We start from the raw sequence: 27577 nt of genomic DNA on the forward strand, positions 1-27577 counted from the left end.
CAGGAGTCAAAGCAGGTGCCCAGGCTGGTTGGGCTCATACCTGTAATCCCAGCACTTTGGGAGGCTGAGGGGGCGGATCATGAGGTCAGGAGTTGAAGACCAGCCTGGCCAATATGGTGAAACCCCGTCTCTATTAAAATACAAAAATTAGCTGGGCGTGGTGGTATACACCTATAATCCCAGCTACTAGGAAGGCAGAGGCAGAAGAATCACTTGAACCAGGGAGGCGGAGGTTGCAGTGAGCCGAGATGGTGCTACTGCACTCCAGCCTGACAGAGCGAGACTCGTTTCCAAAAAAAAAAGGAAGGTGTCCAAAGCTTCCCAAAGCCGGTGCCCTGGCCCCTGGTCTGTTCACTCTGTTCAGGACCCCTACCTGGCGGGAGAGGCTTCCCACAGCGGAAGGGTCTGCGCTGTGCCCCGGCATGTCCAGCTTCTGCCCTGGGGCTATATCCAGCCACCATGGGCACTCATGGAGAGCCCTGGGGCTCCTGTGCCTCAGCTGAGGAAAATGACAGAACCCTGAAAACAGTGACAAGCCAACCAAGACAACTGGCGACAAGAGCCCAACAATTTCAAAGGTTTATTTCCTTATTACACAATACAACGCAAAGGGCAGGAAATCACACAAAATTTCCTTTAAAATAGACAAATGGTCCAGCGCGACCAGGTGGAGGACACAGAACCAGCAGCAGCGTTCCCGAGTCGAGGCACCCAGAACCTGCTCGGACACACGCACACGCGGCCGCGACGGAAGCCAGAGGACCAGGGCCCCGGGGAGGATCCCCGCAGCGCCAGCCTCCCAGGACTCGGGATTCCAGTCGGCCATGAAGCAATAAATACGAACATGCCCCACAACGTGAGAATAAAGCCATTAGGGTGATGAGGAAGAAGTCACGGGGGTTTTCTTCTTCGAAGTCCAAGCACAGTGGCAATATTTCAAGTATTGCAAAGAAAAACACACGTGTGTGTATTTTTGTCTATTATGTGGCGTGTGACCCTGGAACCCCCGCGTGGGTCCATGGCCCCACCGCTGCCTCCTGCAGACTGGGGATTCATTCAAGTAGATTCAGGCAAGGCTGACCGAGGGCTGGGCAGACCAGGGGAGCCCAGGCGGGGTTTGCAGCGCATGCCCGCCTGGAATCCGGAAGGCAGGCCTCTCTGTGGACACCATCGGTGGCCCTGGGCAAGGCCGAGGCAGGCAGGGACAGGGCTGTCATCAGGCCTACCCTGCCAAGGAGCTGACATCAAAACTGTCAAAGCTGGACGGGAGCTTTTGCATATTTTATTTTTTCTTTGCCTGAAGGATTCCCCTCATCTGCCCCCAGGTCCAGGTGGGGAGGGTGCTGGGCACACACCTGTCCTGCAGGGGACAGTCACCGACACAGGTACGCACAGAGCAGCCTCCCCGCCCTCCACACCCCTGGCCTCTGCCTCTAACCTGACCCAGTCCTCACCCTCCCAAAACCAATTCTTAAACACCTACAAGTTTTCTCCTTTAAAGAAAAAATGAGCTGCATAAAAATAAGACACATTTTAGGAACAAAGTGTGAAAAATGACAAGACGTTTCCAGGGCTGAGAACGTGGTGCCGCTGCTGGTCCCCAGAGGAGCACCTGAAACAAGAAGTGCCTCTCCCTCCAGCGCATGGCCCCACTCGCCCGGAGCCCGTTCTCCTCCCGAGGTCCAGGCCCGGGCAGCTCCGTGGCCGGTGCTCAGGCTTGGAGGCCCCGGCATGTGTGTCCACGTATGTGTTATGTACAAACACCAGGCCACTGCCAGGAATCGCTGCCCAGCAGTCGCTGGTGAGGTCCAGGTTCTGTCTCTGTCTGCATAAAGTGCTCGGGTGACTGACAAAGCTGGGTGGATGTCTCGGAGGGAGAGGCTCCTGGAGACGGGGATGCCGAGGCCGCAGGCTCTTCCTGGGCACAGCGACTGCTGACCTGGCCTGAGCAGGAGCTCGCTTTGGCTTCGAGTCGGCAGCGGTCTCAGGCCCTTTGCCCGTCCTCTGGGGCTGCCTTGGGGCTAGAGGGTGGTGGCAACCATGCCTGCTGTGCCAGACAGCTGGAGGGGCAGAAGTTCTGTGATCCCCACCTGCAAAAGATGGGTGAGCCCACAAGCTGTGTGGCTCCCGATGTGCCGGCTTCGCCCTGTGACCTGCAGAAAGTCTGGCAGGCTGACTGTCCGTGGGGCCCCGGGCAGGGCTCGGCACCAGTGATCGCTGCCATGGGCTTGTCTCGAGGAGTCCTGCCAGCACACAGAGCCCACCCCGCAGGTCTCGGCAGGACCCGGAGCCCAGCCAGGCCAGAAAGGTCAGGCACAGATGCCAGTCAGCAGCGCCGAGAGTCTCCGCTCAATGCACAGCTTGCCTGCAGAGGGAGACGGAGCGTGAGGGAGACACCCAGGGCCCCCAGCCCCAGCCTGGCATTGCACTCACACTTGGCGACGTTCTCGATGTCGGCCTGGTCCGAGAGCATGTGCTGCAGCCCCTCCAGGAGCAGCAGGGCCTTGTGGTAGCGCGGCACGCAGCCCTCGCGGTGCTGAAACATCTCGTCCAGGGCGGCCGACTGTACCTGGGGGCGAGGGCAGAGGCTGCACAGGGCCAGCTCACCCAGCCCCTCCCGCGACGGCTTCCCTGCACCAACGGCGGCACCCAGGGGTGGCAGACAGGCGCTGAGGGCAGCAACATATGGGGGCACGGGCACTGATGCCGCCTGCTGTGCACAAGGGCTGGAACCGGATGACCCCAGCTGGCGCTGTTGGCCTCACCCCAGGACTCAGTGTCATGACTGCGGCCGCCTGGCCGGCCCGGTGGGGAAGCAGGGGCAGAAGGCGGGCCGACTTTCCTGTTTGTTCAGACTGGATCTTTACCACATGCATCATTTTTCTTTAAAAAGGAGACTCAGACACTTATGAGTTCATGCCTGTAATCCCAGCATTTTGGGAGGCTGAGGCAAGAGGATCACTTAAGCCCGGGAGACAGCCGCTGCACGGGACTTCAGCCTGGGCAGCATGCAAGACCCTCTCTTAAAAAAAAAGAAAAGACCAAGCGTGGTGGCTCACGCCTGTAATCCCAACACTTTGGGAGGTCGAGGTGGGCGGATCACAAGGTCAAGAGATCAAGACTATCCTGGTCAACATGCTGAAACCCTGTCTCTACTAAAAAATACATAAAAATTAGCTAGGCGTGGTGGTGCATGCCTGTAGTCCCAGCTACTTAGGAGGCTGAGGCAGGAGAATCGCTTGAACCTGGGAGCTGGAGGTTGCAGTGAGCCGAGATCGTGCCACCTGGCAACAGAGACTCTTGTCTCAAGAAAAAAAGAAAGGGCCCCAGCTCAGAGACAGCTCTTCAGAGCCCAAGCAGGGAGCCTGTGCTCGCAGTGCCGCTGGGCGGCCTGAGGACACCACACTTCCAGACGGGTTATCCTGGCCCGGGTGCTGCTGCTGGAGACTGACACTCGACTGCAAGGCCTGAAGACCAAGTCTCTCATTTTACAACTGGGGAAGCTGAGCCTCAGGGCGAGGCATGGCAGGATGCACATGGGTCGTGGCACGCGTGCAATCAAGCATGCACAAGCTCTGAGCGCCTGCCGGGGGCATCGTGCTGTCACTTCCAGAGACCTCCAGAAGTGACTCCCCCAAAGTCTCACCAAGCTGTGGGCACCAACGTCCCCGCCCAGTGGAGACAGGCGGCCTGAAGTTCCAGCCCGTGCCCCGCGGGTGTCTGCCCATCCCGTACCATCTGCACGGCGTGGCTGAAGATGAGCCTCTCTGCAGTGATGCTGTGGATGCGGTCCAGGAGCCGCTGCTTGTCCAGGAAGAAGCGCTGCAGCCGCAGGCTCAGGCCCTGGCAGGACACCACGCTGGCCTTGTACAGCTCGTTCAGCCTGCGCACCACTGCAGAGGACAAGGGCGGTCAGCTCAGGCTGCAGCAGACATGGGGCAGGGCTGCTGTGGTCACCAACTGCCACGTGCACCCAGCGTCATGTCCCTCCCTCCCTGCCACAGCCCTGGCTTCCTGCGGCCTTCAGTGTGCGGCCAGGCTCAGCAGCTCGTCCCGGATGCCGTTGGACCCCATGGCCTCCATGCTCTGCATGCTCCAGGCCCCAAGGCCTTGCACCACCCTTTCTGGCTGCTGCCCACCCGGCCAGAGCCTGCTTGAGCGGCCTCTGTGTCACCCTGTCTCCAGAGTTGCCAGGCAGGCTTCCTCCCCAACCTGCCGTGTGGGCTGAGCGTGGGTGGTCCTCACCCTGCTTCACGGTGGACGACAGGCAGAGCTTCCCGGCCCGGATCTGGTCAATGGCAGTCTGCAGACCAGAGGACAGCAGCTCGGCCACCTTCAGGTACAGCACCAGCTGCTCTGCAAATCTGGGGGTGGCAGGCAGATCAAAGGAGGCAGGCCGGTCCTGGCCCCCAGGCCATCACCCGCCCTGCCTCGCCAGCCCCGCCAGCCCCCGCCAGCACCCACCCCCATTCTCGGCTCAGCAGGCTTATCTGGTCGGCCACCACGCTCTCCTGCAGCTGGTACGCGGGGCCCCCGGCTGCGTCGCTGGCACTACCCTTCAGGGCCGCGATCTCCAAGACATGCTGCACGAAGAGCAGCGTGAAGCGCAGACCGTGCAGGATCTCCGTGTGCTCTTGCTGTGGGAGGTGGCTGTCAGCCTGGCACACGCGGCCCCACTGGGGAGGCGCCTGTCTCCCTTGAGACTCGCTGATGTCACCTTGGGGGGGGGCAAGGCAGGGTCCCCTCCCGTGCTGCAGCCTGGGCAGCTGGCATGGACCGCACCCGACACCCCTGGGCCCTGCAAGGCCCCACACACCCTCGAGCCAGAATGGAAACCTCTGCTCACTCCAGCCCTCACCTCCATGAGGGTCTCCTCGGGTAGGTCGGGGGCCTCGAAGGTCACGACCCCCTCCAGGTTGGCAGCAATGGGGTCAGCAAAGCTGCAGCCATGTCCTGGAGCAGAGAGCTCGGGGGCTGGGGCCTCACTGCAGGCTCCAGGCCCCAGGTGGCGGGCAGAGGAGCCAGCAGAGCCCACTGCAGGGAGGAGGCAGTGAGGGGCAAGGCAAATCAGGATGAGCAGACACCACGGCCCAAATGCCCCCAGGCTGAGCTCTAACAGGAGAAGCACGACAGGCTCCTAGAGCCCCTGCTCAACCTCTAGCCACTTACCACAGCCCCCAAGTCCCCAGCCCCCCCTCAGGCCAAGGGCTGCGGTGCGCATCAAGGGACCCTCTGGGTATCCCGACCCCCGGTGCAGGTCTGCCTGGAGGAAAGCAGCTGCCACCGTCTGGGATGGGTAGGTGGGTGGCCCGGTGCGCTACTGTGCCCCACAGGTGGGCCTAAGGGCCGAAAGGACCTCAAAGGGAAAGGCAGCCCCCACCCTCATTGTGGAGCTGGGAAGTGATCCCAGCAATGGCATCCTCTGGCCAGGATCAGACCCCCACAAGCCCATCCCTCCCCAGGCAGAACCCACAGTGGGAACCCAGCCAGGCCCCAGGCCCAGAGCTCCCGAACACCATTGGCTGGGGAACCGAGGGCACACCTGTCTGTGTGGCCTGTGCCCATCAGGGCGACTCCTAACCAACACCGCGTAGCCCAAGAGCCAGACACCATCCCTGCTCGGCTCGTTTTGGGGGTAATGGCAATGAGCACCTCTCACTCACAGGTTGAGGGGCAGGGGAGGCCTGGGGGCAGTACCAGAACCATGTCCATTTTGCATATGGGGAGACAGAGCGTGGGTTTCTCAGGGGCCTGAGCTGCTTCCTCAGACACCCCTAGGCTCTGGTCTGGGGGACCACAGTCCAGTGACCCAAGTTGACACCCCCTCCCCTAGGGTGCTGCCACCACCCCAAAAGGGACAGGGCCTCAGCTCAGCCAGCCCTCACCTGAGAACATCCTGGTGCGGGGTGCCTGGGGCGGCGTGCTCCCGCTCGGGGGAGAGCCCACAGTGAACACTACCGGGGCGGGGCTGCTGGCACCCCCAGCACGGGCTCCTGGGTGCAGGCTCCCTCCAAAGCCAGCTGAGGGTGCTGGGAGAGCAAGGAGGGTCTCAGGAGTGTCCTGGACGCCCCTCCCCCCACAGCCCCCGGGCCCCGCCCACACACCAATCTCCATGGGCTTCTCCTGCAGGCTCTCTGTGCTGCCAGGGTCCGGCGCTTGCGTCCCGAATGCCGCCTTCAGGAGCAGGTCGGTGAGGCGGCTGGTGCTGAAAGACCTGTGGGAGGGTATGGGGCCGTGCTGGAGGCCCGGCCCACCCCACCCTAACTGGACTTCGAGGGGACCCTCTGCAGGCCAGACACATAGGATGCACGGGCCCCTAGCCACCTCGGGAGGCAGGCGTTCCGGTCACCCCGGCTTATAGGGAGGCATGCCGAGGCTCAGGATGGAGCCTGCTGGGGGCCTAGGCCCAGCCACAGGTGGGCCAGGCTCTCTGGCACCCAGCCACACTGGGTACCCACGGGGGCGGGGGACCAGGCTTTTCCTGTTCCACCCCCCCAGAAGTACACAGCAGGACAATGCAGGGGGCTGGGGGCAGTGCATCTCCCCAACTCACCGGCCAAAGGGACCCTTGGGGTCCTCGCCTGGCCGCAGGCCAGGGCCCAGCGGCTGACCGTGGAAGGGTCCCACCTCAGAGAGGTCAGGCAGTGTCCGGTTTCGAGGCGGCGTCATTACCACGCCCTGCCGGGCTAGGAGGGCCAGCAGGTTCTGGGAGCTGGGAGTCTTTGGGAAGTCGAAGGAGGGCACAGCCTAGGAGGACAGAGATGGGGTGACTCTAACCCATCCGAAGCCCCAGGGCCCAGTGCCTGGGGGAGGCAGCCGCGTCTGCGGAAACCAGCAAGGCACGTGGGAGTGGCCTGAGCATGAGCCCTGGCGGGGGTCAGAGGCACAGAGCTGCCTTCCTTGGTCGTTGTTCAGGACTGGCCACCCTCACCCGTCTCTTCCCCAGGGCTCTGTGCCCCTGCACACACGGCAGTGCCTGTTACCTTGGTGGGGGAGCCCAGGATGGGGGGCAGGGGGTTTCGCTGCAGGAAGTCAGGCAGCTTGGGTGAGCCCCGCATGTTCCGGCAGGACTGTGGCCCGTGGGACGGCTGGGGAGGGCTGGCCTGTGGAGGACTGAACACGGCTCCCAGGGGGTCCGTGGGGGGTTTGGGCAGCTTGGGGCGGACAACGTGCAGGTCGGACAGGTTGGGGGCGCTGTGCAGGCGGCAGCCCAGCCCGGAAGTGCGGGTGGAGTGCTCGGGCGCAGAGGAGCCTAGGGAGAGACAGGCCTCGTCACTCCTCCGACTCCCGGTCTAGGGACCCAGCCCTGGACAATCCCTTTGCTGCTACACGGAGGCCCCTTGGGGTAGCCGAGCTCTAGAGCCCGCTGTTAAACCTGACCCCCAGCCAGCACAGTAGACCGGCACAGAGGGGCTGAGCAACCTGCCCAGTTCACACAGCCAGGAGCTGGAGAGGCAGCTGGCTTCTGTTCCATGAGCTTCCTTCCCACTCCTTTCCACTAGGAAAAAGCAAGGACTTTAGACCAGGACAACCACCCGAGCAACGGAAGCCTGGCCTCCCCACCCCTCACCCCAGACTGCACCCACCTGGACGAGGGGACCTGCCACCACGCATCTCCGCTCCCTGTGGGGAGGGCGTCCCGCTCCAGCCTGGCCGCTCAGGGATGGTTCCAACTTGCGGAAGAGAGAGATCTGCCAGAGTCAAGCAGGGACAGCGACGGCGTGCCTCCTCCCCACCGCCCAGACGCCCCTCCCAGGCCCCCGCCTGCAGGCGCACCTTGAGGGGATGGCGTGTAGGGCCGGCCTCCACCCAGGGACATCTTCCTGGCCAGGACGCCTCCATGCTCAGCGTGGGCCGGGGGTGAAGGGCTAGCCCGTGCAAAGCCCAGGGGGCTGGTGCTCCCTGACCTGCGGATGGCAGAGGACCTGGGGACAAGTCAGGTATTAGGAGGGAAGGCCCCAGCGGCCCAGGGCCCCATGCCATGCCAAGTGGCTACGGTGCTGACAAGTGGCTCACCCTCTGCTGCACTCCGTCCAGGTAACTGGCCGCACAGTGGGTGTGTGGGAGGAGATGACCCCTCAGCAGTCCTGCCCAGGGCGCCAACCCAAGTCACCCTCACCTAAGTCTCTGCCCCCTGCCAGACGCCTACTGGCCCACACAGCCTTCTGTGAGCTCAGAGAAAGGTACCCTTCCCTCCCCTTGTTTACTTCTGTTAAAACGGACCAAAGTCAACACTGGTTTTATAAACTCAAGACGTTCTGCCAATCAGAAAACTGTCAAAATAACTCTAGAAAGCAAAGAAATCAACAGGGTGAACGGGGGTGCTGAGTACCCGGGCGCAGCCTGCACAGCTGCACGTGCGTGACCACCCGTCCCTCCATGGGAGCTGGGGAAGGACTCCGGCCACACACACCCCGGGCCACGCCTGGCTACCGGGGACTCCGCACTCACCGAGGCGTTTGAAACGGGGTGGGTGACTGTAGGTTTCGCTCGATGCGCTGGTAGTTCTGCACCTGTGTGGGGACCGGGATGGGGACCGAGGCGCCGCATCTGCTGCTGGAGAACGGGCCGGCCCGGCTGTGGCAAAGAGAGGTCAGGGTCACCACAGACACTGGGGTCACAAGAGGGTGAGGTCATGAAGCCGGGCCACCGGAAGAAAGCATAAGCCCAGACTTGCTAGCTAGGACAGAGATCACCCTGGGCTCCATGCCAGGTCTGAAGAGCTGGCCTCTGTGCCTCTACACACACCAACACAGTGGCACCTGGACTCCCAGCGTGACCCAGCCAGTGGGAGGCCGCCCTGAACGTTGCTGGCCCTACAGGCTCAGGGGCTGCGATAGGGCTGTGCTGGCCCTGGACCCCTGGTTGGTCCTCATTCACCTACTGCCAATACGCCTCCCACTACAGTCCCTTCTGCAGAATGACCCAGCAGACCCTGCAGTCCTGCGAGGCCTGGGAGAAGGCGGGGCGCCTCGACACACAGGAGGCCCAACCTCCAGCTGGAGGACTGCTCACAGACCCACCCACCCTGCCTGGCCCTGCTTACCCTGAGGGACTAGGGGAGCTGCTGCATGGTGGGGATGGAGAGGGGGTCCGGCCATGGCTCTCCAGGCCCACAGAGGCCACCAGCGAGCTCCTGTGGAGAAGGGAGGCCAAGGGCATTTTCCAGCCACACGCGGCACAGAGCTCGGCCTGCCCTGTGCCCCATCGTCCCGCCTGCAGTGGACTCGGCAGTCTCGGCCCTCCCCGAGCTGCCTGATGACTCCAGGCAGGGGTGACATGGGCCACCTCCAAGACCACAGGTTTTCTCCCCTAAAATACAGGCCTGAGGGATGGGCGGCTCACCCGCTGCACATCAGGCTGTCTGGCGGGGGCTTGGCACTGGGTACCTCAGCAACCAGGTCACCTGCAGGGGAAGACAAGCCTGGGCCTGGAGCCCTTACAGCCTGCCCAGGCCTCCCACACCACTGAGGGTCCCTGCTGGACCCCCGCACACCCTCCACCTTGCAGGGCCCTCAGTGTGTACAGCAGCCTTGCAGGGTGCAGAGCCGGGGCGGCACGTCCAGGCTACATCCTCCCTGCCAGCCCCGGGAGACCAGAGCACCACCTGCCTCCCTTTCTCCACACTTGAACTGTGCTTCCTGCTGTCTCCTGTGTCCTCAGCCCCAGAGGCCCCTGGGCCCGTGCCCCCCAGCCTTCAACAGACCCTAGGACGGGTTGGGGAGGTCAAGCGTCCATAGCTCTTAGTCTGGGTCCAGGCCCCTCCAGGAATGCCCAGGTTCCCGCCCCCAAGGAGGCTCTGGCCTGCCCCTGGTCTCTGTCTTCATGTTGCCCTGAAAGCTGGCAAAGGGCCAAGGCCCTCCCTGGGTCCATCCCCAGGTCTGTCTGGGGCCTGGCTCAGGCCTCACCACCCCCACAGGAGCCAAGCTGACGGGAGATGCAGAGAGCTCTGCATGGGTCATTGTGTCCCTGGTGGACACAGGAGCCAGTGCCAACCCAGACCTCCAGGAGCTTCAGGACATCCAGGGACAGAGTGCGGGGTCTTCGGAGGAGCCACAGACCCCAGGCCTGCTCCAAAAGTTTAGGCGCCTTGATTCAACAAACATGTAGGCAGTCCCTGGACACTGGAGGAGAGGTTCCCAAAAAGCTAAGGACTGAACCCATCTGCAGGGTGTGGGGGCAGAAAAGCTGCTGAGAAGCAAGGTAGGAGGTACGTGACAGCAGGAAGAAGGGGCACGAGGTGAGCGGCCACCACCCAACTAGCAGAGCAGCGCTGCCTGGGGAGCCAGGCCTATGGCCTCTGGCCGACCACTGGGAGGACCAGGCTTTGATTCCCCAGAGACGGCCTCTCCAACCAAGCCGAGCTGATGCGGGTGCCCCCGGGGGCCAGTCCTGACTGCCCTGAGTGGAGATGGGCTACATGGTACTCCCAACAAGTGCAATGCGGGCTCCCCCCGGCACCTCTGCGCCCTGACCTGGAAACTGCGCGGGGACCATGACGAAGTCGTCTGTGTCACAGGAGGAGTCCTTGCTGCCGCCAGAATCCCGGGAGCTGTGCAGGAAGCCAGTGGCGTCAGCTGGGGAGGTCAGGGTCTTCTGCATCTCGCCCAGGGACTGCGGGTCAACAGAGGGGCTGGTGAGCAGGTCTCAGGGACCCAGATACTCAGAAGAGCAGATCTCCCCTCCTTTAGGATAGCCTGGAACCCCAGTAAAGATCAGGGTGCTTGGGCTAAGGGCTGGGTGCATCTTCCTGGAGCTCTACTCTCCTCTGTGCTTCCAGAAGACTCCACCCACAGGCTGGCCTTTGAGCCTACAGGGACAGTCCCCCTGACGAGCCCTCCCACCATGCTGCCTGGGTGGGTAGAAGCCCTCAGCTCCCAGCAGTTCTGGAAGGTCCTGTTTTGGGGAGTTGTTCACCACCTGCTCCTGCACCTCACTTGTCCATCTGACAGCCAAGAAAACGAGGTGCTGTGGGGGGGCGTGTCCAGTGTGGAGGCCTCTGCCACCACTGGTGGGCCCTGCTCTGAGGCCAGCGCCATGCTAAGGCCAAGCACACACCATCCACGTGGTGGTGGCTGAAGCGCCACGTGTCCCAGGGCTGCTCTGCAGAGGGCCACACCTCCCTCCACCACGGCGCGGCCACACTCCCCTCGCCACACCTGAGCTTCTGGCTATCAACAGGTGGAGAAGCAAGCTCAGAGGTCCAGTCCAGTCACAGAGCAGGGGGCCAGGCCAGGAAAGCCCAGACACAAACTCGTCACCACCAGCCACAAACACCATGCCCGAGAGCCAGGCGCTTGTTCAGATGGACAGATGGACGGCCCAGGGCTGGAGCCCCTGACTGCCAAGTGGAGGGAGAAGCTGTCACGCCCCTGGGGCAGCAACTCACCGGCGGGGAGGCCAGGTGGGAGGTGGAGCTGCTGCTGGAGCTGCTGCCAGACCCGGAGCTTGGGTATGAGGGCACAGGCACAGGCGGGGCTAAGAGAAAAGTGCATAGACGAGTCTGTGCTATCCTCCCACCCGCTCCTCACTCTTGAGCCAACCCACAGACTGGACCAACTCCACCACGTCCCCTCCACCTCCCGCTACACCCCGACCTGCAGGAAGGGGAGAAGCTCCTCCTGAGGCACCCACGACTGTCACAGGGCAGCACCAGCCTCTCCCACGCCCCATCCCCATGCCCTCCCAAGCACGCGGCACGAGGCCCGCCCCTGGCCGTGGGGTCCCTGCTGCAGCAGATGGAGAAGCTGGGTGCCCTGCCCTCCCTGGGATCCAGCTTCAGCTCAAGGGCTGCTCCCTCTGCCCCATGCTCAGGGTCTAACCAGACCAGGGAGGAAGATGCGCAGACCCCTCCGGAGCCCCAAGACCCACTCACACTTCCTGACTGAGGGGCTGGCGTCGAGGAAAGGGTGATGGAAAAACTCATCTGCAGGAGAAAGCAGGAGTGAGGCCTCAGGAGGACCCGACTCTGAACCCAGAGCCCGAGCTCCAGCGGCTGCGGGGCACCTGCCCGGGGAGACGGAGGCCGTGGAGCCCCCGCCGGCGCTGGCTGTCCGGAAGCGCAGCGTGCACGTGGGGCTGGGGCGAAGCGGGCCGGAGGCAGCGGCGCTCACCGAAGTCCATGCGGTCCTTGTGGTTGCGCTGGAGCAGGGCCAGGAGCAGCTGGCGCAGCGGGGCCGAGGTCTCCCGTGGGATGCTGCGGAGAAGAGGCCGGTGTGGGCAGGGCCAGCCGGGGGCACCCGCGGGGAGGGGCGGGGAGCGCGCTTACGTGGGCACCAGCGTCTTGTTCTTCTCGTAGAACAGGCGCAGGTCCTGCGGGCTGCTGGCCTGCGGGGACGGGGCGGCCTGAGCGCGGGGGCGTGGCGTGGGCCGGGCCCGGGACCCACTGCTAGAGGTGCGGGCGCGACAGGCTCTCGGGGTGACCGCCCCTGCCTCCCACCAGCCCCCGCCCAGGCGCCGCCCTCCCTGGGGGACACCGAGGCCCGGTCCTCCGCACCCCCGGACGCCCGCCCCGCGCCATGGCCAAGCACGGCAGAGCCCGCCCCGCCGGGACCCAGGAGCCCGTGAGGTGTCTGACCGCGGCCGCCGGACGCTCAAGCGGAAGGTGCGGCCCGGGGCACAGGGCTGCGCCCAGTTACCTGGAAGGGCGCCTTCCCGGTCAGGCACTGGTAGACGATGGTGCCGATGCTCCACAGGTCCGCCTTCCCGTCGTAGTGCTGCGACATGATGACCTCGGGGGCCTGCGCGACCAGAAGCTCAGGTCAGGGTGAGGCCCCCACAGACGCCAGAGCGGAGCACGCCGACCTTAACAGGGGCCCGCCGGCGACAGCCAACCGGGGCAGAGCCCACCGCGCCCTCGCTAACCGGAGCAGAGCCCACCACACCCTAGGCAACCGGAGCAGAGCCCGCCGCGCCCTCGCCAACCGGAGCAGAGCCCGCCGCGCCCTCGCCAACCGGGGCAGAGCCCGCCGCGCCCTCGCCAACCGGGGCAGAGCCCGCCACACCCTCGCCAACCGGGGCAGAGCCCGCCGCGCCCTCGCCAACCGGGGCAGAGCCCGCCGCGCCCTCGCCAATCGGAGCAGAGCCCACCAGGCTCCAGGCAAGAGCAGAGCCTGCCACGCTTTGGTCAATCAGAGCAGAGCCCTCCCGCCCTAAGCAAGCAGACCAGAGCCCACCACACCACAGCCAAGTAGCCGCCCAGCTAGGCGCCCACCCGGCCAGGGCAAACACACCATGTACATGGGGGAGCCGCAGAGCGTGGCCGCCATCATGTTGCTCTGGAGGTACCGCGCGAAGCCGAAGTCAGCTGCGGGAGAGACACGTCAGGACGGGCGCCGGGGCTCCCCACCGTGCCCGCCTGCCCGCCTGCCCGCCAGGCGCTCACCAATCTTGACGCGGATGCTGTTGGGGTTGGCGCGGCGGCCGGCGGGGTTGGACAGCAGGATGTTCTGCGGCTTCAGGTCGCGGTGGATGATGCCCTTGCTGTGCAGGAGCCGCATGGCGCCCGCGATCTGCTGCAGGAAGAGCCTGATGGTGTCCTCGCTCAGCGTGCGCATGGCTGTGGGAGAGGCGGCTCAGGGCTCGGCCGGCCGGGCGGCCACACGGGCCGAGAGGAAACCCAGCCCTGGGCGGGGGCAGGCGAGCCGGGTCCAGAGGGGCACGGGGCGCACCCGGAGCCCCGGGGCTGCAGCTGCTGCAGGGACGCGACGCGGCCGCCCAGCCCTCCGCCCTCCTCTCCGTCCTCCATACCGCGCGGGCAGCATGCGCTGCCGGGAACCACTTGGTCCCTGGAGGGCACAGCGGCCGGACACGTGCTGGGAGCCCGGCCCGGGAGAGAGCAGCCCCTCCGCGCCCCCGCAGCTCCGCCCATGCCCCCTTCCCGGCATCCAAAGGCCAGCTCCGAGCAGCCCTGATCCGCAGCCCAAGTCCCCGGGTCAGCTCGTCTCAGCTCTGCCCAGCCTCAGCGTCTGTCTCCCAGGGCGAGGATGGTGGGGTCCTCCCAGCGGGGAAGCGAGGAGGCCGGCGGGTCTGTGCCCTCGGGGGAGCCGCGCCCGCACTCCCACCCCAGCGCTGAGGGCCACGCACAGCTGAGCAGGTTTGAGAGCGGCCCGGCCGGCTCCCAGGTGCCCAGGCCCAAGTCCCCTCCAGACCCCCAGGATACCCCAGAAGCTGCCGGCACCACACATGCCCCCACGGGCACTGGCCCTGTGGCCCGGACCCACTCGGGAAGCCTGAGAACAGACAGGCGGCGCCACCTGCCGTCCTGCCCACTCCCCCGACAGCCCTGGCCGCATGGCTTAATTTTGGGTGGGCCAAGAGCCGCCTTCCGGCCACATGGAGACCAGCCCTGCTCCCCTTGTGCCGCTCCCAGGGCCGTCACTCCACCAGAGGCCTGGCACTATGCTGGTCACAGCTGTCTCCCCAAGCAAGGGGGAGGTGCGCAGACGGGCGGCATCCTAACATCCGGAGCAGCTCAGCCTCCCGCATCCACTCGGGAGCCCCAGGGGACAAGAAACCCGGTCTCACAATCAGCCAGGGACCCCCCCAAGCCAGGCTGCCTCCCAGGCTGGGCCGGGGTAGCCCTGAGGTGGGGCCCCGTGGGACAGGCTGGCAGCCCATCTGGTGTGCTGGTGCACTCACTGTGTAGGTAGTCAGCCAGGTCCCCGCCGTTGCAGTACTGTGAAAGAGCAGACACACATCAGGCTGCAGCGGGGGGCCAGGGCCCACCGCCCAGCCCTGCCCAGCCTCTCCACCCTTCACACTTGGACAGCGTTCCCTGGACCCTCAGGCATCCATCCACCCTAGGGTGGGCGAGGCAGGTGGATCGCCTGAAGTCGGGAGTTCAAGACCAGCCTGGCCAACATGGCAAAACCCCGTCTCTAATAAAAGTACAAAAATTAGCTGGGCGTCGTGGCCCATGCCTGTAATCCCAGCTACTCAGGAGCCTAAGGCAGGAGAATTGATTGCAGTGAGCCGAGATCATGCCACTGTACTCTGACCTGGGTGACAGTGAGACGCCATCTCAAAAAAAAAAAAAAAAGGCTAGGCCAGGCACGGTGGCTCACGCCTTATAATCCCCAGACTTTGGGAGGCCGAGGTGGGCAGATCATGAGGTCAGGAGTTTGAGATCAGCCTGACCAACATGGTGAAATGCTGTCTCTAATAAAAATACAAAAATTAGCTGGGTATGGTGGCAGGTACCTGTAATGTCAGCTATTCAGGAGGCTGAGGCGGGAGAATCACTTGAACCCGGGAGGTGGAGGTTGCAGTGAGCAGAGGTCACGTGACTGCACTCCAGCCTGGGTGACAAAGTGAGACTCTGTCTCAAAAAAAAAAAAAAAAAAAAAAAAGCTCATGACCTTCCACCCTGGCCACATCCCTCCCTCTGGGGCTCCCAGAGCCATGGCCATCAGCCTGTGCTTGTCCTGGCCCCACAAGGCACTCACCTCCATGACCAGGTAGACAGAATTGGCCATCTCCTGCAAGACAGAAAAGAGGCTGTGAGAGGTCCCCGTGCCCCCTGTCCGCACCCAGCCCTAATGCAGGGAGTCTCACTCAGCCCCAATTCGGCCTGGGCAGGCCCTACAGTGCCAGGAATTAGCTGGTCAGCCAGCGTCCAAGAGAGGAAGATGCCCGTGGGCCATGTGCTTCGTAGGGGGAAGAGTTTACAGTGCTGCGTTTCGTGGCTGTTCAGGGCTCCATCATGATCAAGGTAAAGGTCCCTGGTCCCCCCATACCAGTGACGATTCCTGGCCAAGGACATACCCCCTAGCAGGAAGGGCGAAGGCCAGGGGTGTGGGCAGGCCCTGACCCTCAGGCCATGGAAACTCAGCTCCTGAGCCCAGAATCAAAGACACCAACAGACTGCAGACTGGTGCTTCCACGCTGACCCAGAGGCCTGCGGGCCTCCACCCTACCCCAACCTGGCAGCAGCTCGGGTTGCCACACGTGGCCCCAGTGCTTCCAGTCGAAGGCATCCCAGCCACCCCCTCCACTGCAGGGCCAGCAAGGCCTGGCCAGCAGCTGCTCGGCCCTCAGCTCAAACGCAGACTTGACCCGGGTGCCACGTGCACCCGCCCTTGCCTGCCCCATGAATCTCAGAGGGAGGCACCAGCGCCAGACACAGCACACACCCTGACAGCCAGCACGCACACCCTCGCCTGGGACCGGGGCCCTCCCTGCGGCCTACCACTCCTCGCAGCCACAGGTGAGCCCTCATCACCCCCACGTCACAGATGAGGAAAGTGAGGCCCAGGAAGCCACATCAAACCAGGAGGCTGGGCTGGACGATCGAGGCCCCCACACCCCCACTTGGGGCCTCAGAACAGGAAGAAGAAGCCCTTTCCCCACAAAGCCTCTCCCTCTGCCCTGCACCTATCCACACGCCCCGGGTGCTCGCAGGGAAGCAAATCCACACCCTGCTGAATGGCTGTCCCACTTCTACCCCAAGCTGCCCCAAGCTCTCTGAAAGCAAGGGGGAGCTGCACCTGGAGGGGGCTGCAGGAGGAACAGCGCTCTGTGCCTGCGGGAGCCGGGCCCCACACAGGACGGCTGACAGGGCTCTGCTCACCCCAGCCCCAGCAGGCCCCGACCAATCAGAAGGCACCCCTGGTGAGGGGACATCCACAAAGCCGCTGGTGACACCTGCTTCTGACACCTGCTTCGTAAACGGGAGAAGTCCCTGTGTCCCAGCAGGGGCAGACTCAGGAGAGAGTGCTCTGGGGCGGCTAAGGCCCCAGGATCCAGAAACCGCATGGCCAGAGGGAGATCCAGAAGCCCAGGCACAGCCTGGTGGGACCGGCCCATGAGGTGGGCCTTGGCCCACTGCACCCACAACTTGTGCACCCCAAGCCCCCCAACAGCTATGGGGAGAAATGACCCCCTGGGCGGGGCACAGGACGTGACGACAGGGACAGTGCCAGGCAGAAGCCGGGACCCAGAAATAACTTCAGGACAGCAATGCCCACTCCCTGACCTGGGCCTGCCACTACCCTCCCCACGACCCCTCCAGGGAGTGCCTACACCTCTCCTCCCCTCTCTGGGGGCCGCCTGCCCTGGATCACACAGCCAGGGGCTCCCCAAGTCGTGACCTGCTCACCAGAGCTCCAGACCCACCCGCAAAGCCAGGACAAGTAGGGATGTGTCAAAGACAGAGGCACCCTGCCGGGGGGAACGCCCAGTGAGCAGAGCGGGGCCCAGCCTCCCATCCTCCAGCCACTCACCCAGGACTGGGCTGTGTGGGGCAGGGGCTCCCTCTGGGCAGGGGGTGCTGACTGAAGCCCTGCAGCCTCCTCCCACCCCCAAACCCTAAGGCAGCCACCCCTCAGCCCTAGAAAGGCAAAGGCCTGGCCAGTACGATGGCTCATGCCTGCAATCCCAGCATGTTGAGAGGCCAGGACAGGAGAATCACCTGAGCCCAGGAGTTTGAGACCAGCCTCGGCAACACAGCAAAACCCCATCTCTACAAAAAAATATAAAAATTATCCAGGTGTGACACTGCAGGCCTGCAGTCCCAGCTACTCCGGGCTGAGGTGGGAGGATGGCTTAGGCCCCGGAGGCCATAGCTGCAGTGAGCTGGGAGATCGCGCCACTGCACTCCAGTGATGTGACAATTTCTCAAAAAAAGGCAAGGCAAAGGCCCACCAGGGAGATCCCTGTGGCGCCAGTGACTGGCCCTGGGCCCACGGGACCCTGGCAAGGAGGCTCTTCCCCACCTCATCTGCTGCCCACACTCCAGCGAGGGTCCCCAGCACCCCTACCCAGGGCACCTGGCCCTGCCATCTCTCCAGCCACACTGGCCTCATGGGTGTTGGGATCCACCTCGCTACTGACGCATCTAGAACCCTGGCCTTGCCCCAGAGTCACAGATGTCACCCCCATGTCACCCTCCGAGACCCTTCTACCCTCCCCACTGTGCAGGCCACCTCCTCCGTCCCCAAAATCTTGGAGCACCGACTACCAGAAGGGAGTGGGCGGCGGGCTGTGGGGCCAGCAGATCTCCAGCCTCCTCACTGCATTTCAGATGGTCCCTTGCAGAAACCACAGCCAGGCCCAAGCTCAGCCTCCCTCCCAAAAGGTCCTCCCCAGCAGGGGACTCAGGGCCAGTGGGGGTGGGGCTGCAGGGCCTGTCTGGGGGCATCCACCTCACCGCAGACATTCGCCCCAACTGCCCTGGGACAATGACAGCTTGACGGGCCCTCAGGGCTGTGGGCAACCAAGTCCCTGAGCTGGGCGTCGGGGGCACAGCAGGGCCCTTCCCCGCGCCTCCGAGAGCCTCCTGTGAACTGAACTCCACCGGCCCTGCACGGCCCAGGCAACAGGCTGTCACCAGCCCACTTTCCAGACGAGCACACTGAGGCCCTGGAGGCTGGGAGACGTGCCCAGGCTGGGAAGTGGCAGGGCAGCCCAAGCAGGTGGGCTGGAGTCCCGTCCTCACTCTCTGCCCATGCCAATGGGAAGCCAGTAACCCTCGTGTCCTGAAGGACCCAGCTTTGCAGCCGCCAGCCCTGGCAGAGTCAGGGATGAGGAGTGAGGACAAACAAGCCCCGGTCCACACCCCCCACCACCAGGGCTGGGGAGCTTCACCAGGGCAGCTGCAGGCCCAGGCCTGACACCGCAACCCCCAACTCATGGGGGCCCCCAGCTGGGCCTGCCCACCCTTCCCACGGGCAGCAGTGACTCTCTGGGGCTCCTGAAGCGGGAGAGGTGAGAGTACAGCCTCACCAGCCACAGCTGACCTCCCCTGCCCAGCCTGGGCCCACCCAGAACCCACACAGGGCATCGGGTTCCACCTCTGCCTTGCAGCTAAATTTGGTTTTCACAAGCTGCCCTGGGGAGCGGGGACCAGGCAGGCTCCCAGCACCAAGCCACCCAGTTAGACAGCAGAAAGGGCCATGGCTGCCCCCCTGGGCTCTGGGGAGGGAACCAGCCACCCAAGGCAGAGCAGCTCGCCTCTCCAAGGACGGCCCAGGGGTTCGTCCCATCATGACACACACAGCAGTGGCCACACAGCCCACACCCGAACCAAACACCTGGCTCCCTGAACCATCACCCCTACCCCAGGAGGTGAGTCCCACCTTGTTGCCTATTTAAAGGGAGAAACGGAAGGGCTGCTGACCATTCCACAGGCTGTCCCTGAAAGGGGGGATGGTTAATCCCCACACGTGCAGCCAAGGCTCAGAACACCTTTAAAAAGGCAGCAAAATCCACACCCCTCTGTCTCTGGGCGGCCTGCCTAAGGGACCCGGGACAGCACCACCCCGGCAGGCCAGGCCCCCACCCTGCACGCACGTACGGCTGGCCAGAGCCAGGTGTCCCAGGCAGCCTGGCACGGGCGTCTGGGCACGTAGGAGGCCGCCCCACCCCCAGGGTGCTAAGGTGCTTTACTTAATAGGATCCAGGCTCCCACCCTCTGCCAGCCCTGCTCCTGTCTGGTGATCCTGGGCTGCGCCTGGTGAGCAGGCACTGACCTAGTTCACGCCTCCAGAGCTGCCCTTCTTGGCTCCAGAAAGTGGCAAAAGCCACAGCTGTGGCCGGACAGAACCACTCTGCACCCCAGGCGGGGTTCTCCTGCACAGCTCCCAGAAGGGAAGGGATGCTGGCTCCACCCCTCTGGGCCCAAGGAACCAGCTGCAGCTGCCCATTGTGTGGGTCTCCTGGGCTGCAGCATGGGCTGACTAACCTCTGTGCCCCGCCTGCTGGGCCGGGGGGTCTTGACTATCCGGGAGTTCAGCTTCAGGGGGTTGAGGCAGGTCCCTAGATGCAGCGGGGCAGGGGTGGGTGGCCCGACCCTTCTGAGGGCACAGTCTTGTTTGGAAAGAGCAGGGCACACTCCCAGTGCAGGCAGCGGGGTGTAAGCTGCAGAGACCCTCAGGAAGACACCGAGTCCACACATTCCTCCCGAGGCCTGGCCATCCCAGCTGGTGCACACCCCTGTGAAACCTGTTCCCAGCAGCTCTGTACTTCAGGTGACTGAGACTCGACCCCTAGCCACCGTGGACAGATACTGATACGAGGTTACAGTTCCACAACAGCGTACCACGCAGAAACGAAAACTCCTGTCACCCACGGAGACACAGCACCCCTCAAACCCACGGCTGAGATCCTGCCTCTGGGCACCAGGAACCACGCTGCGGTGCAGAACGACTGCGCACAGCAGGGGCACTCGGAAGGATGGCCGTGCCCTTGGCGGGAGGGAGGAGAGCAGCCCGGGACGCAGGCAGGCTTCTCCGTCTCCAGGGCTTGCTGTGACGCATCTTGTCAGCTGTTCTGCACTTTCCTGTATTTTTATCCCTTATATTTTTTGAGATGGAGTCTTGCTCTGTCTCCCAGGCTAGAGTGCAATGGCACGATCTCAGCTCACTGCAGCCTCTGCCTCCCGGGTTCAGGTGATTCTCTTGCCTCAGCCTCCCAAGTAGCTGGGACTACAGGTGCCCGCCACCACATCCGGCTAATTTTTGTATTTTTAGTAGAGACGGGGTTTCGCCATGTTGGCCAGGCTGGTCTCAAACTCCTGACCTCAAGTGATCCACCCGCCTCGGCCTCCCAAAATGCTGGGATTACAGACATGAGCCACTGCGCCTGGCCTTATCCCACGATTTTTTTTTTTTTTCTTTTTTTGAGACGGAGTTTCGCTCGTTACCCAGGCTGGAGTGCAATGGCGCGATCTCGGCTCACCGCAACCTCCGCCTCCTGGGTTCAGGCAATTCTCCTGCCTCAGCCTCCTGAGTAGCTGGGATTACAGGCACACGCCACCATGCCCAGCTAATTTTTTGTATTTTTAATAGAGACGGGGTTTCACCATGTTGGCCAGGATGATCTCGATCTCTTGACCTAGTGATCCGCCCGCCGCGGCCTCCCAAAGTGCTGGGATTACAGGCTTGAGCCACCGCGCCCGGCCTACATCTAACTTTTAAAATCGTGGGATAGGCCGGGCGCGGTGGCTCAAGCCTGTAATCCCAGCACTTTGGGAGGCCGAGGCGGGTGGATCACTAGGTCAAGAGATCGAGACCATCCTGGTCAACATGGTGAAACCCCATCTCTACTAATACAAAAAATTAGCTGGGCATGGTGGCGCGTGCCTGTAATCCCAGCTACTCAGGAGGCTGAGGCAGGAGAATTGCCTGAACCCAGGAGGCGGAGGTTGCGGTGAGCCGAGATCGCGCCATTGCACTCCAGCCTGGTACCTGGCGACAAAGCAAGACTCTGTCTCAAAAAAATAAAAAATAAAATAAAAGTTAGATGTAATCCCAGCACTTTGGGAGACTGAGCCAGGTGGATCATGAGGTCAGGAGTTCAAGACCAGCCAGGTCAAGAGTAGAGATGGTGAAACCTCATCTCTACTAAAAAATACAAAAAGTTAGCCGGACGTGGTGGCACGTGCCTATAATCCCAGCTACTCGGTAGGCTGAGTTGGAGAACTGCTTAAACCTGGGAGGCAAAGGCTGCAGTGAGATGGCACCACTGCATTCCAGCCTGGGCGACAGAGGGAGACTCTGCCTCAAAAATAAATAAATAAACAAACAAAGAAAAGTGAGCACCTTTGCAGGTAATTCCAGAAATGCCTAGGCCCTGGGGGCTGCCTCACACATTCCTGCCCGGGAGCTGGGTAGCCACGGGTCTCCACTTAGCTTGTACCCTACCCCAACTCACGCCACAGACTGTCCCCCCGCCAGACCAGGCCAGGACTGCTGGCAGCTCCTCACTCTGGGGCGGAGTCAGTCTCATGCCAGCCTGGACTGCCTGGGCCCACAGTATCCCACGCCCCTCAGCAGTGGCTGGGGAGCACACCTCTTGACTTGGGTCTCCACCGCACATAACTCACAGGCAGGGGCCCTGTCTGCAGGGCCTGAGTGAGTCACAGCTGGGCAGCCCAGCAAGGCCTTTAGCTGCAAGGGACCGGTCAGATGGCGCGCTGGCCAGGGGGGCCACTGCCAGCCCTCCTCCCAGGGCACGCTGGGCAGGATCCAGGCCTGGCTCCACAGCCCCATGCCCTGATTCTTGGGGTCAGGCAAGTCCAGATGCTGACACTGATCCCCAGTGAGGAGGCCAGGGGCTGCAGCTGCCTTCCAGCGGCATAAGCCAAGGCACACACTTCCCAGGCACTCACATCTTCACCATGTTGTATGGCTGCAAAAGAAACCCAGTACACAAACGCAACACACTAAGAACAAAACCACCATCTCAACAGCAACGAACAACACGGAGGGAAGGACCTGCCACCTATTACAAACGGGCGACTTCCCATAACACAGAAAAGGCACCTGCCAATCAAGAGCATTTACAGAGCACTTACAAAGCGACAGGCACAGCGCTAAGAACAACATACGCAAGTTGCCATCGCAACCACAACAGTTTTTGACAGGTAAGAAAATCGAGGTGCCAGGAGGCTACCTGCCCAACATCACACAGATAAACACTGGAGGTAGGACACAGAGAAAGGCAGGATGCTTCGGGGCCATGGCGCCAAGCACGGTACCCTTCAGCCTCAGCACAAAAGGGACGAAGAGCTCGCCAGAAGCATGGGCCCAAACAGGTACAGTGGTGTGCACCCGAAGTCCCTGCTACCTGGGAGGCTGAAGGGGGACCCCTTGAGCTCAGGTGTTCGAGGCTGCAGTGAGCCATGATTGTGCCACTGCACTCCAGCCTGGGCAAGAGAGACCCGGTCTCTTTATTAAGGTCAGGCGAGGTGGCTCACACCTTTAATCCCAGCACTTTGGGAGGCCAAGATGGGTGGATCGAGGTCAAGAGATCAAGACCAACCTGGCCAACGTGGTGAAACTCCATCTCTACTAAAACTACAAAAATTAGCTGGGCATGGTAGCACGCGCCTGTAGTCCCAGCTACTCGGGAGGCTGAGGCAGGACCTGGGAGGCAGAGGTTGCAGTGAGTCCAGATTGTGCCACTGCACTCTAGCCTGGTGAGACAGCGAGACTTCGTCTAAAATAAAAAGAAAAAATATATACGTATATATATATAGAAATACATTGCGCAGGCCGGCACAGTGGCTCATGCCTGTAATCCCAGCACTTTGGGAGGCTGAGGCTGAGGTCAGGCATTTGAGACCAGCCTGGCCAATGTGGCAAAACCCCAACTCTACTAAAAATACAAAAATTAGCTGGGCATGGTGATGGTCACCTATGATCCCAGCTACTCAGGAGGCTGAGGTGGGATAATCACTTCAGCCCGGGAGGCAGAGGTTGTAGTGAGCTAAGATCATGCCATTGCACTCCAGCCTGGGTGACAAGAGCGAAACTCTGGCCGGGCATGGTGGCTCAGTCCTGTAATCCCAGCACTTTGGGAAGCAGAGGCAGGTGGATCACAAGGTCAGGAGTTCAAGACCAGTCAGACCAACATGGTGAAATCCCATCTACTAAAAGTAAAAAAATTAGCCGGGCAAGGTGGTGCACGCCTGTAATCCCAGCTACTAAGGAGGCTGAGGCAGGAGAAATGCTTGAACCCGCAAGGTGGAGGTTGCAGTGAGCCGAGAACGCGCCATTGCACTCCAGCCTAGGTGACAGAGTCAGACTTCATCTTAAAAAAAAAAAACAGTGAAATTCTTACCCAAAAAAAAAAAAAGAAAAGAAATTCACTGTACAAAGAACAGATGGTTCTTTTAGATGGAGTCTTGCTTGATCACCAGGCTGGAGTGCAATGGCACATTCTCGGCTCACTGCAACCTCCAACTCCCTGGTTCAAGTGATTCTCCTGTCTCAGCCTCCTGAGTACCTAGGATTACAGGTACACGCCACCATGCTCAGTTTATTTTTGTATTTTTAGTAGAGACAGGCTTTCATCATGTTAGCCAGGATGGTCTCGATCTCCTGACCTCGTGATCCACCTGCCTTGGCCTCCCAAAGTGCTGGGATTACAGGCGTGAGCCATCCACCCAGCAACAGGTGGTATTTCTAACATTCCATTGCTCAAATAGTGAAGTTCATTTATCATCAATGAAAAACAAAACCATAAGAGATGTCATTTTCCACATCTCACGTGGGCCTTGATGGAAGCGTCTGAGGGCCACCTTCCTGGGAGGTGCTGGAAGGCGGCTGAGATCGCTGGCACTGCCTCTCTGGAGGTAGATATGGCAATATACTCAAAGCAGGCATCCCTCCTGCCCAAGGAGTCTACTTCTAGGGATCCAGTCACAACCACACGGACGCACCCGCTTCCCAAACAGCCTCACGTCCCACCTACAGGCCCTGGTGAAAGCGGTTACAGGATCTCGGGCAACAGGCAGCCCGCGGCTGAAAATCACCCCACAGCCCTGATCAGCACAGCAGCTAGCACCCCCACGATGGTTCCCACAACCAGAGAGCGCTCTCTCTTACAACCCTTCACAGAGGAAGAAATAGGGCCGCAAAGTCAAGAAGCCGTCCGTGCACGTGGCAGCCTGGCTCTGAACCACTGCCCTTAATGGAGAAGGATAAACTTTGAGGTTTTTTTGAGCCAGGGTCACACTCTGCTGCCCAGACTGGAGTGCAGTGGCACAATCACGGCTCACTGCAGCCTCAAACTCCTGGGCTCACTCAATACTCCCACAACCTTCTGAGCAGCTGAGACATGCCACCACGCCTGGCTAATTTTTCTTTTTTTTAGAGAGGGCAGGTCTTGCTACGTTGCCCAGGCTGGTCTGTCTTGGCCTCCCAAAGTGCTGCGGTCACAGGTGCAATCCGCTGCGCCTGGCTGAGGGGTAAATTCTGATCTGGACTGAGTCAGCACAGAACGTGCCCCAAGCTGTACTCTTAGAGACAGGGTACCGCTCAGTCGCCCAGGCTGGATGGAGAGCAAGCTACACTCAATTCATGGCACAAAGAGTGGGATTGGTGGGGCAGGACACGGGTGGACACATCCCCTTGTAAAGACGGTTGTCCTGTGGCCCAGAACCAACTAAGGCAGGTGCCTGAGCGTGGAGAACAGCGGGACTCCATCGGGCAGGGCTGGGCTGTCACCTGTGATGTTTGTGGATTTTCTTTTATCAGCCAAATTGTTCATTACGCATTTTTAAATGCCAATTCTTGGCCAGGCACGGTAGCTCACGCCTGTAATCCCAGCACTTTGGGAGGCCGAAGTGGGTGGATCACAAGGTCAGGAGTTCAAGACCAGACTGGCCAACATGGTGAAACCCCATCTCTACTAAAAAATACAAAAATTAGCTGGGTGTGGTGGCTCCTGCCTGTAATCCCAGCTACTTGGGAGGCTGAGGTAGGAGAACTGCTTGAACCGGGACCCGGGAGATGGAGGCTGCAGTGAGCTGAGATTGCGCCACTGTAGTCCAGCCTGGGCTATAGAGCGAGACTCCATCTCAAAAAAAAAAAAAAAAAAGCCAATTCTTTTTTTCTGGGTTTGGGTACCTGCCTCAAACACAGCCTTATGGCCACAGGGCAGCAATGCCGCACCTGTGGGGCAAGGGCAGGGGCTGGAGCTGGAGCCAGGAGCGCCTGCAGCCGGTGTCTCTAAGTGCTTCCAGAGTAGAGGAAGCCGCAGTGTTCCTAGCACTGGAGGAAGCGGCAGATGCCCACAACCAGGTGTGTGCAGCCGACGGGAGGAACAGGCTGTGGGTCTGTGGGGGTCGTGCAGACAGTGATGGGGCCTGGCCTGGAGATGCCCAGGACTGGACCTGGGGAGCCTGGGGGTGGGGAGCAGCAGGCAGTGTAGTCCGGAGGTTGGGGGTAGCCTCTCGGAGTCGCTGCCTGGCTAGGGACAGCTGTCTACTCCTTGCTGGCTCCCAGAGCCCTGACGCACGTCCAGGCTGTGGCTCGGGCAGGAGGCTTCCAAACGTGGGGCGGATGAAGAGAGGAGGAAAGGAGGGAGGAAAGCAGGGACAGGAGGGGTGGGGAGAGGTGGGAAGAGGGCAGAAAAGCAGCAGGAGGGGCAGCCCAGCCGCAGCACATGGTGTGCCTGGGTTTCCAGGTACTCCCTGTCACGCTGGCCTGGGCCCTCCCCACCCGGCACCTTGTGACGGTCCCCAAGGCCACAGCAAAGCCCTGCTGGGCGGAGGGAGAAGGCCACCAAAACACGGCTGGCCGGCCAGCCCTTCCCTCAGCCAGGGGCTGGGCCCTGGGCTCAGTAAACAGGTCGCAGAGCCATTAGTCAGCACTTTGGCGGGTGGGAGGTTCCCAGTCCAACGTCCTGGCTCCCACAGCTCCAGCCCGGCCAGCCCTGGGTTCCAGGGCATAGGGGCAGCACCGAAGCCAGCCGGTCCCACTACCTGCATCCTGGGGCCAGCCGGGCCTGAGGTCACCTCCTTGGCCAGCCAGCGGCAGCCCACTATACCCAGGCCGGGCCTGACTGCTAGCGAGCAGGAGTCTCCGGCGGCCCCTCCCCCGCCCCGTCTGACGCAGAGAGAGGCTGGCCAATGCCAGCCACAGAAGCAATGTCAACAAACACACGGCCCAGACAGGTGGGCCAGGCCAGCAGTGCTGCCCGGGCCTGCCGGGGACTCAGGCAGGCCCCAAGGGCTGGCGCCCCAGTGCGGGGGAGGAGATGCCTGGCCCTCAGTCTGCCCTGCGGCCTAGACACCCCCTCCCCAGTCACACAGCTGGAGAAGCCACTGCCAACAGCCGGCCCAGCCCAGGCCTGGAACCAGGGTGGGGTCTCCAGGAGCCCAGTAGACCCCAGCCTGGACAGGCTCAACACCATTACCGACCAGGGTATCCAGCACCTGGGGCCGGGCCTCCAGCCCCATCCCAGCAGACAGCAGCCCAGGGACCTTACCTGGAAGTCGTACAGGGCCACGATGTTTTCATGTTTCAGTTCCTAGGACAGAAACCCAAGTTTCTTAACGGTGTGGGGAGAGGGGCTCGCCCCTGCCCCCGCCCCTCCCCCAGCACCAGCTCACCTTCAGGATCTTGATTTCCTTCCCCAGCAGCGTCTGAGACTTGGCGAGGTTCTTCTTGTTAATGCACTTGACGGCGACCTCCAGATCGTGCTTCTGAAAGCCAAACGTGCCCCTTCAGCCAAGGCTGCCCTCGAGGCTTTCCCCAGACCCCAGTCCACGCAGGTGGGGCCCTGAGATGATCTCGGTTGGGGGTCACGGGACTGGAAGGCCGAGGGAGGAGCAAGGTTGAGCATCGGGCTGGGGGGTCCTGGGGTAGGAATCCAGCCTGGAAAGCCGGGCTGGGGGACCGGGTGCGGGGTGTCCCAGGGTGGGGATTTGCACAGGAAAGCCGGGCTGGGAGTCTCAGGGTGGGGACCTGGCCTGCAGTCAGGCAGGGGGTCCTGAGTTGGGAGTCGGCCTGGAAAGCCTAGCAGCGGATCTCGGGGCGGGGGTATGGACTGGAAAGCCGGACTGGGGGTCTCAGGGTGCGGCGTGTCCAGGGGCGGGGATACGGACTGGAAATTCGGGCCGGGGGTCCCGGGGTGGGGATCCTAGAGTGGGGGTCGGCCTGGAAGGTCGAGCGGGGGTCCCAGAACAGGCGGGGAATCGCGGGGCTGGGGTCCCGGGGCAGGAGATCCCGGGCCTCACCTCGCGGTGGCGGCCCTTGAAGACCACCGCGAAGGCGCCGTGGCCGATCAGGTCCTTGCGGGAGAACTCGAACTTGCCCACGGTCTCGGTGCCGCCGCGGCCGGGCTCCAT

At 62.3% G+C, this 27577-nt stretch overlaps 1 protein-coding gene across 1 annotated transcript; it reads right to left on the reverse strand.

The window, feature by feature from the left end:
- Positions 1 to 565: 565 nt before the first annotated feature.
- ULK1 (unc-51 like autophagy activating kinase 1) lies at positions 566 to 27577 on the reverse strand. Its single transcript, XM_064379540.1, has 28 exons — positions 27467 to 27577; positions 26840 to 26932; positions 26716 to 26757; positions 15447 to 15479; positions 14641 to 14677; positions 13385 to 13558; positions 13233 to 13306; positions 12639 to 12740; positions 12269 to 12327; positions 12114 to 12196; positions 11876 to 11926; positions 11390 to 11478; positions 10476 to 10614; positions 9346 to 9406; positions 9047 to 9136; positions 8452 to 8577; positions 7777 to 7925; positions 7587 to 7673; positions 6984 to 7252; positions 6554 to 6747; positions 6105 to 6214; positions 5886 to 6029; positions 4859 to 5034; positions 4465 to 4637; positions 4246 to 4364; positions 3736 to 3893; positions 2434 to 2569; positions 566 to 2365 (listed from the first exon to the last, which is right to left on the reverse strand). Exons 1-28 carry the CDS (start codon positions 27575 to 27577, stop codon positions 2310 to 2312), a joined length of 3135 nt encoding a protein of 1044 aa, XP_064235610.1. The 3' UTR covers positions 566 to 2309.

The sequence above is a fragment of the Aotus nancymaae genome, unplaced genomic scaffold, assembly GCF_030222135.1.
Source record: "Aotus nancymaae isolate 86718 unplaced genomic scaffold, 86718_ANA_hifiasm-v0.15.2.pri h1tg000021l, whole genome shotgun sequence".
Taxonomy (NCBI): Eukaryota; Metazoa; Chordata; class Mammalia; order Primates; family Aotidae; genus Aotus; species Aotus nancymaae.

Excerpts from the sequence above, each read along its gene's own strand:
- ULK1 (XM_064379540.1), bottom strand. The coding sequence starts at position 27,577 with ATGGAGCCCGGCCGCGGCGGCACCGAGACCGTGGGCAAGTTCGAGTTC. Across the intron at positions 14,678-15,446 it reads CTGTCTACCTGGTCATGGAG|TACTGCAACGGCGGGGACCT; the intron begins GTGAGTGCCTTG and ends GCTCTTTCACAG. Across the intron at positions 7,926-8,451 it reads ACCCCGTTTCAAACGCCTCG|GTCCTCTGCCATCCGCAGGT; the intron begins GTGAGTGCGGAG and ends ACTTGTCCCCAG.